Here is a 13,328-nt window from a genome sequence, read left to right on the forward strand (position 1 = left end):
ATGAAGGCACTTTAGTGCCATTCAGCTGACATTAGCAGCTCTTGTTTCCACTTAAGAGAAGTTATAGACGTGAAGAGTCATTTGCTTTTACTCTCCCTTAAGTTGGTTACATTCTGCCTCTTGAACATAGGAAATGGCTATGGTATATAGATTCATAGATTGTAGGGCTGGAAGGGACCTCGAGAGGTCATTGAGTCCAGTCCCCTGCCCTCATGGCAGGACCAAATACTGTCTAGACCATCCCTGATAGATATTTCTCTAACCTACTCTTAAATATCTCCAGAGATGGAGATTCCACAACCTCCCTAGACATTTTATTCCAGTGTTTAACCACTCTGACAGTTAGGAACTTTTTCCTAATGTCCACCCTAAACCTCCCTTGCTGCAGTTTAAGCCCATTGCTTCCTGTTCTATCCTTAGAGGCTAAGATGAACAAGTTTTCTCCTCCTCCTTATGATACCCTTTTAGATACCTGAAAACTGCTATCATGTGCCTTCTCAGTCTTCTCTTTCCCAAACTAAACAAACCAAATTCTTTCAGTCTTCCTTCACAGGTCATGTTCTCTAGACCTTTAATCATTCTTGTTGCTCTTCTCTGGACTCTCTCCAATTTCTCCACATCTTTCTTGAAATGTGCTAATAAAGTTTGCAGATGACACAAAGCAGGGAGGTATTGCTAACACAGAGAAGGACCGTGATATCATACAGGAAGATCTGGATGACCTTGTAAACTGGAGTAATATTAATAGGATGAAATTTAATAGTGAAAAGTGCAAGGTCATGCACTTAGGGATTAATAATAAGAATTTTAGATATACATTGGGGACACATCAGTTGGAAGCAATAGAGGAGGAGAAGGACCTTGGAGTATTGGTTGATCACAGGATGACTATGAGCCGCCAATGTGATATGGCTGTTAAAAAGGCTAATGCAGTTTCAGGATGCATCAGGCGAGGTATTTCCAGCAAAGATAAGGAGGTGTTAGTACCGTTATATAAGGCACTGGTGAAACCTCATCTGGAATACTGTGTGCAGTTCTGGTCTCCCACATTTAAGAAGGATGAATTCAAACTGGAACAGGTTCAGAGCCAGGTTACTAGGATGATCCGAGGAATGGAAAACCTGCCTTATGAAAGGAGACTCAAAGAGCTTGGCTTGTTTAGCCTAACCAAAAGAAGGCTGAGGGGGGATATGCTTGCTCTTTATAAATATATCAGAGGGATTAGTAATAGGGAGGGAGAGGAATTATTTAAGCTTAGTACCAATGTAGACACAAGAACAAATGGGTAGAACTGGACACTAGGAAGTTTAGATTTGAAATTAGATGAAAGTTTCTAACCATTAGAGGAGTGAAGTTCTGGAACAGCCTTCCAAGGGGAGTAGTGGGGGCGAAAGACATATCTGGCTTTAAGACTAAACGTGATAAGTTTATGGAAGGGATGGTATGATGGGATAGCTTAATTTAGGCAACTGATCTTTTATTATCAGCAGATAAGTATGCCCAGTGGTCTGTGATGGGATGGGATCTGAGTTAATGCAGAGAATTCTTTCCTGAGTGCTGGCTGGTGAGTCTTGCCCACATGCTCAGAGTTCAGCTGATCGCCATATTTGGGGTGGGGAAGGAATTTTCCTCCAGGGCAGATTGGCAGAAGCCCTGGAGGTTTTTTGCCTTCCTCTGCAGCGTGGGGCATGGGTCACTTGCTGGTGGATTCTCTGCAGCTTGAGGTCTTCAAACCACAATTTGAAGACTTCAATAACTCGGACATAGGATAGGGGTTGGTTATAGAAGTGGATGGGTAGGGTTCTGTGGGCTGCTTTGTGCAGGAGGTCAGACTAGATGATCATATTGGTCCCTTCTGACCCTAAAGTCTATGAGTGGGGGCTCCTTATGTAATTGCCACTGATTGGCAAGGAGAAATGCAATTTACAATAGACTTCATCTGACGTTAATTCTACCTGATGACCCCAGAACTACAGGCTTCTCACCTAGTTCCACTCCTTAAGAGGGTTTAAGACCTCTCGTAGCCCAACTAAACGCACTCCAGCCAGTCTTTTCAAAGATGACTATTTTAGGTGCTCATCTAAAGTTGCCTTAATGGAGCTGATTTTCAGAAAATGCAGGGCTTTCAGTCTGAAAACTAAGCCCCTACAAGATGTCTCAAGTTTGGAGCCTCCAAAAAAGATTATTCACTTGAAAATCTTAGCTAGTGTCTCTTCCATACCCCCAGCCCTACCCTGCAAGCAGATTTTTAAATGAGCGTTCTTACCTTATGTGGGTCTAGCAGAAAGTCACTAAATTTACTGGGAAGAGAGTACTTCTTCACTAATTCATCTTCTACCACCCATGGAGAATTCTCGCCTGTGCCAGCCCGTAGTGCATTATGGCGGATGAAATATCTCAGGATTTCTTTGTTGGGTGGTCGCTCTGTACGGATTAAGCTATCTGCTGGCACATTGCTGATTATCTTTGAAACATCACACCAAGACAGATTAGTAACAGTCAATGTTTATATATTATCTCAAACACCACACAGCACAAGAGCACAGGTATGGTACATTACATCACCTCTTACCCGTTTCTTTGTGTGACCACCACCAATGCAACCTCAGATTAGAACAAATAGCGCTTGTAGCGCTGAGAGAAGTTGGTGGGATGTTCAATTAGCTAAAAGCTGTCACTGAAGTATTTGAAATGTTAACTTACGTTGTGGATTCCTTGCCAAAGTCTACTACTTTGTTTTGGCGACAACACTCAATCATTAATATTTGGTTAAAGAAAAGAGAGTAGTTTATCAAAACCTTTTTGAGACCAGGGGAGTTACTCTGCAAACTGTAATCATTAGTTTCAAGTCATTGCTGCCTTCCTATCAGGATTACATCACCTAGTGAACAGCTGATAGAAAGCATGCAGCAGTGCTGCAAACCACAGTGCATCCTGAAGTGTAATTAGCTACGATGTCACTCAAATATCACTGGTTAATTAAGTATAAGTATCAGAGGGGTAGCCGTGTTAGTCTATATCCACAAAAACAATGAGGTGTCTGGTGGCACCTTAAAGACTAACAGATTTATTTGGGCATAAGCTTTCATGGGTAAAAACCCACTTCTTCAGATGCAGTTACAATATAAGCAGTTACTCTTGATCACTTCTACAAGCAATACCAGGAGGGATGAGCTAGAGTGCTGATGAGAAGCACATTTGGAAAAGTAACTGAAATACTTTCCTAATGGATTGTATATTCTAAATGGACAACCCACCCTAAATTCTCAGTTATTGAGGGACAATCTTCACTCATTGATATATTTTGCTTTACACAAACAACTCTACAACTTTTTATCAGTGATGTACCTGAATATTTGGATGCTAATATCTAAATGGTACTGTTAAATTTATTCACCTAAATTTAGGTTATTGCTGATTATGTACTATATGCATCTTATGACTTTTAAGACAAACTTTGTATTTGTGGACAATCTAAGCACTATACCCACATGTACAGATGCTCTTTTCTTAACCTGTGTATTACTGTTTTTTTTTTTACATTAGCTTTAATAAAAAAATTTATATCACTGGCCAGGTTTCATCAACCAATTGGCAGACAGATCAGAGATTAGCCAGTTAACAGCCATCTTACTCACCAAGGCTTCAGACAACATTTCTATACAACACTGAATGTGGTTAAAAGAATCTTCACTGCTGCTTGATGACACATAGGGGTTATTTATTTCATCCTTTTCTGTCACACTGAGTAGTAGAAGATTCATACAGGCAACTCACCTTATCTTCATTTTGCAGCTTGACATCATATTTGTGTGGCAGGAACTTAGGTGGCACCCACTTCTTCTCTTCCTTCTTCAGAGAAGTAGGAAGTTTCCGAGGGGACCTACGTGCCCGGTCACCTGATCAACCAGAAGACAGACAGTTATTGATGCACTGCTGAGACAGACTGACTAGGGGCTACAGAATTAAAAAAAAAAAAAAAGAAGACTACAGTCATACCATTAACAGATCATGCTTAGACTTGTCACATGTTCCTTTAATGTTCCCCAGTCTTTCAAGTTCCCTCAGTAAAGCACCTAGGACACCGTAACATGCATGAGGGACCACCACTGAGCCCATCTTCACAGTGGTTTGCCTATAACCATCTACACACAGAGAGGACAGTTTTATAGGGATCTAGTCCTCTACACCTGCTCAGACCCTTGGAGCTGGTCACCAATAGATAAAATTGGTCAGTGTTACTGCCAAAAGCTCTAGTTGTAAAACTGATACTTAGATGCACCATTCACTTTACCCTTTCCAGCAGTATCCAGCAAATGCAGTGGCCTTGCTAAAGTAGATGATCACATCCCAGAAGAGCTGTAGTACTAAATCACAATAGGGCAAGCCCAAAGTTTTAAGTATTGATTTCTCAGTGGTGTTTTCGGTGTGCCATTTTAACAACCAACCAGAACTGGTGAATTTGATCAGATCACTTAAATCTGGAAATAAATTCCACCACGGAGACTTTCTACAAACTAATGGTACAGAATAAGCTAACTTTAATGGTCTTAAATGGCTTATGAAAATGTGAGCAAGAATTCTAAGTTATTAAGTTTCCGAGAAAAGATGTTATCAGGAGAGTGAGTGGGTCAGCTGTCTTCAACACAAGATGTTCAGTCTATCGAAATACACATATTACAATTGTTAAATTGTTCAAAGGAATAATGACAACTACTAGAATGAACAGATGTGTATTTCTTGACCAGAAAAACAGCCAGAAGTTTGTCTTTCCTAAAAAGATCTCTTATTAAAAAAGAACTTACTGTGGAAGACCATCCGCAAGTTCTATTTTACACTCATTGCTATGAATTAAAAAAAAAAAGAAGATAATATGTGTGTACTTAGGCAAATTCTAGACCAGGGATGGTCAACCTGTGGCTCTGGAACCGCACGCGGCTCCTTGCATAGGTGCTGACTCCGGGGCTGGAGCTACAGGTGCCAACTTTCCAGGGCTCAACCCTGGGCCCCGCCCCCCCCTCCACCCCTTACCCCAAGGCCCCTGCCCCTTCCTCTGAGTCTGCTGCACCCTTGCTCCTCCCCCCTCCATTGCAGAGCCTCCTGTGCACTGAGAAACAACTGATCACAGCAGGCAGGTGGCACAGGGAAGGGGGAGGGGAGGCGCTGATCGGAAGGAGGTGCTGAGGTGGCGGGGCGGGGAGCAGGCTGCTGAAGTATTACTGTGGCTCTTTGGTAAATTCTGGCTTCTTCTCAGGCTGGCAACCCCTGTTCTAGACCTAGGCTAGAAACAGACTTCTATACACCATTATGTCTATTTGTAAACATTATGATTTTAACAAACTTAGCACCTCTAGACATTAACAATTAAAGGACATCATACAAATATCAAAGATAAATCCCTAGCCACAGACTATCTACACATCAATGTGTCAACAAAATCATAACATTGCCACATCTAACCAACTTTATCCCTCACTGCACTTACAATCTGGATGCAAAGGGGAAAAAAGATGGCATTGCAGTCTGCTCGGAAGGCAGCTAAGATCTGGTAGACAACATCAACGAAGAACAAGTACCTAAACTGAGGATTTATTTGTAACTCAAGGACCTCCTGATGTCGACTGGCAGAAGGCACAGTGATACCACAGATCCCTGGGTTCACCAAAATAATGTCATGTGAGGTCTCTAATGAAAGCATGTTGTCACATTGGTCATCAATCACTGTGAGATGTATGTATGGAACATATATGAGAAGTCATATAGATATGTTGAAAATTATGTTCTCTAGGCCTTGTAGTAAAGGCAGGTCACTCACAGGTGCCTTGAGACAAACTTCTCCAGACAAGAAATGGGAGACACTTATCCCCTGCTGGACCATTGCATATTGTGTGCGTCTTATAACAAAGTCTATTAGCACAGTGGCTCTCAACCTTTCCAGGACTACTGTATCCCTTGTAGGAGTCTGATTTGTCTTGCGTACCCCAGGTTTCACCTCACTTAAAAACTACTTGCTTACAAAATCAGACATAAAAGTACAAAAAAAAAGTGTCACAGCACACTATTACTGAAAAATGGCTTACCAACTAATTTTTACCATATAATTATATGATAAATCAACTGGAATATAAATATTGCACTTGCATTTCAGTGTATAGTATATAGAGCAACATAAAGTCGCTATATATAAAATTTTAGTTTGTACTGACTTGGCTAGTGCTTTTTTATGTAGCTTATTGTATATCCAAGCAAATATCTAGATGAGTTGATGTACCCACAGAAGACCTTTGCGTACCCCCAGGGGTACTCATACCACTGGATGAAAACCACTGTACTAGCATACTGAGTCAAGTGCTAATGAAGGGCTTGCTGAGACTTCAGAAGGAAATTAATAGGAAAAGGTAAACAGCAGAGGAAGATATGGTGGGGACAGATGGACAGTTTTCAGGTGAAAATCAGAGGTTCATGGTACATCTTGGGGTGCAGTGAGACACACTGGCATCCTTCAATCTGCAAAGAAACTGCAAGAAGTCTTGATCTTATGAAAGGAGATCTCAGCCATATTGGTTAACAACACTGGGAGAAGAAAATGGTGTAAGCTAGGGGAATGTCCCGTGAGTTAAGTTTGGGCTCTAGAAAGCATGTTATGATTTTGGTTTATATGTAAGCATTTGTTTCTACTATTCTTACTTTCTATTATTTGAATCTCTGTTTTTATGTATATTTATAGTGAAAAAAAGAATAAGTTTATCATCAAGTGCTGTTTGTTAAGCAGACTGGTGATCCTGAGTTAAAACCAGTAAGCTGGTGTGTACTATTCCTTTGGGAGTAGTGAATCTGTGAGGCTGAGTAGAACAGGGGCTGGGCACTCCAGAGAAATGCTTGAAGGGCTTGGTGTGTACTTACTGCTTGCTTGCAGAGGGACAGCAGAGCCAGAGAAGGTAATACTTGTGTTGCCTGTGGCCAGCATTGTCAGGGACCTGATCCCTGGCAGGTATAGAGAAGATACTCTCATGCTAAGGGCAGGTGGTAGCAAGGTGCCTCACAACCCTATTATGCAAGAGGGAAAATCTCTCCTTTTTAAACCAGGGGACCATAAGCTCAAACATTTCAGCTGATTCTACCTACAGCACTATTGCATGGTGAGAGAATCGGTCTCCAACAGCCAGGTCCTAAAGCATTGTGGCTTTACAAGTTATGCAGCCAACACTTTACTCTCCTTCCAAGATTAATAAGGAGGCATTGTTGATTACATTAAAGAGCATAGGTATAATGTGTTCTCTGCATGAAGTACCATTTAATAAATGGGCAGCCACATTCTGCACTAGCTTTAGTTTCCAGAGTCTAAAAGGCTGTGCCCCATGTACAGCACATTACACTAGCTTGGTCCTGAAGTGAAAGGCCCAGAACACAGTAGCAGAGGCCTGAGAGAAGAGGCTACACTCTGCTTGTCAAGATCAGATAAGAAGGGAGGCACTTTTGGCTGCTCAGGATACAGAAGTCATAAGTTGGTCTTATGCATTTGTTCTACAAATATTTGTTAACATTTTAACAGTATTACTGACTATAGTCATAGAAGGGACATTACCATATTATGTTTTTGATGATCAAGAGCACAATGAAAGTTGTGTGCAAAACATTTCATCCCAGATCCTCAGTAGGTATTTAGGCAGCTAACTCCCATTGATTTCAGTGGAAGTTAGGAGCCTAAGTAGCTTGGAGGATCTGGGTCTTAGAAAATGAAAGCAGAGAACTGAATGAGCAGAACTCAGTGTCTGAATGCTAAGACACATTTTGGCTGTGGATACATTGACTACATATAATAAAGGTTAGAGTTAAAAATGAGACCACATTTTTAGGCATTACAATCTGATTTTAAAAAGTCTTCTACAGGTACAAGTTATTCTCCAGCAAGACCTGGATTAACCAAATGGCGTTAACACCCTAAAGCATCCAAATGAAGCTGTCTCCTTTTGTTTACCAAATGTTTTGGATAGTCCAAAAACGTTTTGTGACTGCTACAGTTCGGGTTATATAACTGTTTCCAATGGCTCACAGTGAGTCTTAGAAAAACACTTTTCACGCTGAAGTTTAATACTTTGCCTCTGTTCAGATTTTTTGGCTCACTTTCTAAGACGTTTCACTCATTTTTAAACAAGTGGAAATAGCCTTTGAGGAGCCTTGCTCCAGAGAAAGTTGTTTTGATTTAATTGCATTGTGACTATACAGTACATTTTTTTCACTGCACTTGTGAAGAGTACCCCCCCAGACTTGTGCACATGTACACAAAAATCATAAAACAGCTTAAATGCTAATGAAATTAGTTTTTCAACATTAGCAGAGTTAAATGTATGGCTTCGCAGCTGCCTGAAGTCTCCTAACCTGACAATTTCAGCTGCCCAGCCTGCTTATTCCCATTCCATGATGGTGAACCCACAAAGGCAGACAGGACTGCAAGCCTTGTTTGCACACCTTAAGAGTCCCTTCCAGCTGCACTACTCATAAGATAAACAAAAGGGGGAGCTTCTCCCCAAGCCCTAGTGCAGGGATGGGCAAACTACAGCTCGGGGGCAGCATTCGGCCCTCCAGATGTTTTAATCCAGCTGTCGAGCTCTCGCCGGAGAGTGGGGCCTGGGGCTTGCCCCGCTCCGCGCAGCTCCCAAAAGCAGCAGCATGTCCCCCCTCTGGTTCCTACATGTAAGGGCAGCCAGGGAGTTCAGCGTGCTGGCCCCCCAGCTCCCATTGGCTGGGGGGAGTCAGAGGGAAAACATATCGCTATTTCTGGGAGTTGCTTGAGGTAAACGCCGCTGGAGCCTGCACCCCTGACTCCCTCCCATGTCTCAACCCCCTGCCCCAACCCTGATCCCCTTCCTGGCCTCTGAACTTCTCTGTCTCAGCCTGGAGAAACCTCCTGCACCTCCAAACCCTCCTGCACCTCCAAACCCTCCTCCTCAGCCCCACCCCAGACCCCGCACCCCAGCCGTCACCCCTCCTCCCCTGCACCCTAATCCCCTGCCCCAGCCTGGAGCCCCATCCTGCACCCTGAACTCCTCATTTTTGGCCCCACCCCACAGCCAACACCCCCAGACAGGGCTCTCACCTCCTCCCACACCCCAACTCCCAATTTCATGAGCATTCAGGGCCCACCATACAATTTCCATACCCAGACGTGACCCTCGGGCCAAAAAGTTTGTCCACCTCTGTCCTAGTGTATGTAGGACAGGGGATGCCTACTGCAGATTTAGATATATCCAGGTCATAGAATCAACATGCACTATACATGAACTTCTGCAAGGCAGCAGGGCTTCAAACCCAAGAGCTGATGCTGCTTTATTTATCCCTTTTACCAAAAAAAAGGGAAGGGGCAGGATGAGTGCCAAGAAAATGCTAAGGTTTACTCTGCCCGCTTGTGTATATTCCATTAACTGAAGTTGGCATATATACCAGATGTTTTCATTACTACATTTGTAGTGCGTTATAAGTACAGTAAGCATTTTATATATTTATTTTCAAGAACTCTGGAACTCAGCTAAGTATTACACCTGCAGTGCAAAAGCTCATCTGCATTGAGTGAGAATCCACAGAAGCTAAGGACCGGAAGTTGGAAAACCTGGTTCCAGTTACTGTTCTGCCAGTGATTTGCTGTGTCACTGTGCGTAAGCTACTTCACCTCTACTCCTAGTTTCCTCATGTGTAAAATGGGGACTATGCTCATCCCCCTCAGGTGTTACATATGTTTAAACAACAATCACTTTACAAGAATCAATGAAGTGTCTTTAAACATAAACTTTGATATTTAGCCTGGTCAGAGATGGTTGAAAGTTCTCATTCAAGTGGCCTTTCCAAAACCACAAGCTTTTGCAAAAAAAGTTCAAGTTCTTAAGAGTTACATAGGGTAATGTTTGAGTTCCATATTTTCCTTTGACACTAACTTTTCCAAACTTGAGGGAGTTTTGAAGAGTTATAAAAGAGCAAAAGGCAAAAATGAAAACATGGAGAAAGCCTTGGACATTTGTTTTGTTGTGTTCAATGGGAAAAAGGGGTGGAGGGAGAAAAAGAGGAAGAAAAACAATTTTTAAATTGTTTTATGTCCAACCTTGTAAAATAGTAACTGAGATTTTTCCACAAAGTTGATTTTGGTTTTCCAATCAGCTCTAAGCCTGAAAGGAAGAACTGGTTCCTAAGGCGTATTGGGGAGGTGAGAAAATACTAAATATTGACTCAAAGTAGAGAGTCACAATGTTTAGAGTCAAGAGTCGGTTGATTTTATGGTTGGGCTGTGAAGGGAAGTGGGGGATGGAAAAAAATCACAATAAAAAATTAACATTAGAGCATAAAGCTCAGCTTTGGTTTTCTTTGCTTTTGATTTGCCTCCTGGTTCCATCAGCCGTTCTTTTGAACCTCCTGTGTCAAGCTACACCGTCTGAATTTAAGATGTGGTTGACAGAAATTTAAATTTAACTCTCAGCAATTCTACCACACTAGATGTTAGCTAGTGCCTAACTCCCAGTCCCATCACCACGCATGCATCACCTCCGTTGTTCTCAGAGGGTATTTTCTTCCTTGTTAAATACTACTGACCTTACAGAAGGGCAAATCATTACCTAGTTCTGCTGATCCCTATTTTTGTTGACAATGCTCTGTTTTAGCTGCATTTTGTCGTCTGCTGGTCACTACGTAGGAAGTGACCCTAAATACCAGTGTAATCAGTTATGCTCCAGCAGGAAACCCAGACAGGATGAGATACATCTTCATGACTGAGTGGAGAAGAGAAGTGTCTGGAACCAGCAGGAGGTTGAAATACAGGAAGAGTCTTGAAGCGTTCCCACAACAGAGTGGAAAGTTTTCTCAACGATTCCCTCTAACCACCAAGAAGGTGACAGCAACATCTAGGTCCTGTCCATAGCATCAACCGAGCAAAGCTTAGCCATTATTTCAGTGACACTATTTCAGCTGCAGTGTGCACAGAACACTGGATGGTTGACATTCTTGGTGTAGGTCATTCAAGTGTGGTGAGTATGCCTCCATGTGCCTGGGATTAATAAAGAACACTGCCTCTAGACTGACAACTGTCAACCAGTGGCAGTAATTTTGGAAGCTACAGCCTAGTCATGGTAGTTGTGTCTACCCTTATCTAATCTAACCTTACTCTGAGCGAAGTTAAACATACTGATGAAGACACGAGCCCTGGCTATACTACAGCTTCTATCAACACCACTAGCGCAGCTCCACCAGTGAAAAACATGCCCATTTTCTTAGCTTTGATAAGGGTCCTAAAGAAACTGCACACATGCTGTAATTAACAGGACTACTGAAGAAAGTTTCATATGACTATATAGGACAAAGGCAAATCTAAAACACATTTTGATTTCTGTAAGGCAAAGTAATGGACTACATGTAGCTGCAGACTTGCAGTGCTTTTTAATTCCATTACAACTTGTGACAGACCCAGACCAGTGGGGTACAGGAGTCTGGAAGGTAGGGCAAATATACTGGTCACTGGATGAGTAGTTTTCTGTTCCCTGAGTGACTAGAGCAGGGGCTGCACTAGAGTAATCAGAAACCTGTTAGAACCAATTAAGGCAGACAGGCTGATTAGAACACCTGCAGCCATCAATGCAGGCTAACCAGGGCACCTGGGTTTAAAAGGAGCTCACTTCAGTTTGTGGGGTGCATGTGAGGAGCTGGGAGCAAGAGGTACAAGTAGCTGAGAGTGATAGGGTGTTCTGCTGGAGGACTAAGGAGTACAAGCGTCATCAGACACAGGAGGAAGGTCCTGTGGCGAGGACTAAAGAAGGTGTTTGGAGGAGCCATGGGGAAGTGTCCAGGGAGTTGTAGCTGTCATGCAGCTGTTACAGGAGGCACTATAGACAGCTGCAATCCACAGGAACCTGGGCTGGAATCTGGAGTAGAGGGCAGGCCCAGGTTCCCCCCAAACGCCCCAACTCCTGATCAGACACAGGAGGAGTTGACCCAGACTGTGGGTTCCACCAGAGGGAAGATCACTGAGGTGAGCAAATCTGCCAATAAACGCAGGACCCACCAAGGTAGAAGAGGAACTTTGTCACAAACTACACCCCTAGCTCAGAAGTTGGTTGTACCATGTAACACTGAGTGAGAAGATCCACACAGTGCTCTTCAGAGAGCATGTACAGTATTTCATAACCCAGACCTGAGAACATTTGGGTTTGTGCTTCCCCTTTGCCCCCCCAGATCACAAACCCTTAAGTAGGCTGTCTTGTTACTCACTCATAATCTCTCTTCTGCTGTCATCCTCCTTCAGCACTGACTCCTTCTGGTTGTCCTGGGCTACCTGACTGGAGTTCTCTTTGTCACTGGATGGGGAATCACATGTTCCATCAGATTTCTTTTCAGCAGCCTCCTCATCCACCTTCTCCAGTGGATGTACTTTTCAAAATTTTTACTGCAGCATTTTCTCTTTTCCAACCTGAGCAGAAAAATGCACCAAAACACAGTAACTAGGCAGGAAATATGAGTTGATCAGCTTTTTAACACTTGAAGGGAAGGAAGGAAAGTGAAATAAAGTAAGAGTCACATACACACTATGGTTTGAGAGAGAACAATTTTTAATCTTTGACCTCAAGTGAGACACTTCTATAGTTTCCTCTGTCACAGAGACTTAACAAGATCTCCCCATTATCCGCCCCATTCAGAAGTCCTGCTCATTACTCCTATGGAAGGAAAACCCGCACACAAGCTTTTCTAAAGTCCACCATTGCTACTTCCTCAATCTTCCAGATGTGTTGCAAGGGGTTGTGTGTGTCATCTTAATAGCCCCAGCTCAGGAAACAGAGAATACAACTCAGTCCAAAAATATATACTGTCACAGCACCAGGACTGCGTCTTCCCCTTTCTTTTTGACAAACCTGAGTTTCCACTCAGTCCACTTTTTTTTTTTTTTAATTGGAGGTGGGGAAGGCTTCCTCTAATCACATTTGAGTTTCTGCCATTACTGTAGATCTTTCCAAGAAGCAGGAGAATCAAACTAGTGGGCAAACTATTGCCCTTCAGATGTTTTAATCTATCCCTCAATCTTGGTTCGCTCTGGAACTCCAGCTGGGGAGCGGGCCCAGAAGCAGTGGCATGTCCCTCTCCAACTTCTATGCGTAGGGGCAGCCAGGAGACTGGTGCGGGGACATGCCGCTGCTTCGGGGAACTGCTTGAGATAAGTGCTGCCTGGAGCCTGCACCCCCTGCCCTAGTCCCGATACCTCTCCTGCCCTCCAAACCCCTCAGTCTGAGCCCAGAGCACCCTCCTGGACCCCAACCCGTCCCAAAACCAACCCCAATTTTGTGAGCATTCACGGCCAC

At 43.1% G+C, this 13,328-nt stretch overlaps 1 protein-coding gene across 1 annotated transcript in view; it reads right to left on the reverse strand.

The window, feature by feature from the left end:
* Positions 1–12,421, reverse strand: part of BAZ1B (bromodomain adjacent to zinc finger domain 1B) — a 69,158-nt gene extending 56,737 nt beyond the window's left edge. Inside the window, exons 1-3 of the mRNA XM_030537094.1 lie at positions 12,247–12,421; positions 3,778–3,899; positions 2,267–2,464 (exon numbers count right to left, since the gene is read on the reverse strand). Coding sequence (XP_030392954.1) covers positions 2,267–2,464; positions 3,778–3,899; positions 12,247–12,250 — 324 coding nt within the window. The 5' untranslated portion in view covers positions 12,251–12,421. The remainder of the gene's footprint in view (positions 1–2,266; positions 2,465–3,777; positions 3,900–12,246) is intronic.
* Between the last annotated feature and the right edge of the window lie 907 nt (positions 12,422–13,328).

Source organism: Gopherus evgoodei, chromosome 17 (assembly GCF_007399415.2).
Source record: "Gopherus evgoodei ecotype Sinaloan lineage chromosome 17, rGopEvg1_v1.p, whole genome shotgun sequence".
Taxonomy (NCBI): Eukaryota; Metazoa; Chordata; order Testudines; family Testudinidae; genus Gopherus; species Gopherus evgoodei.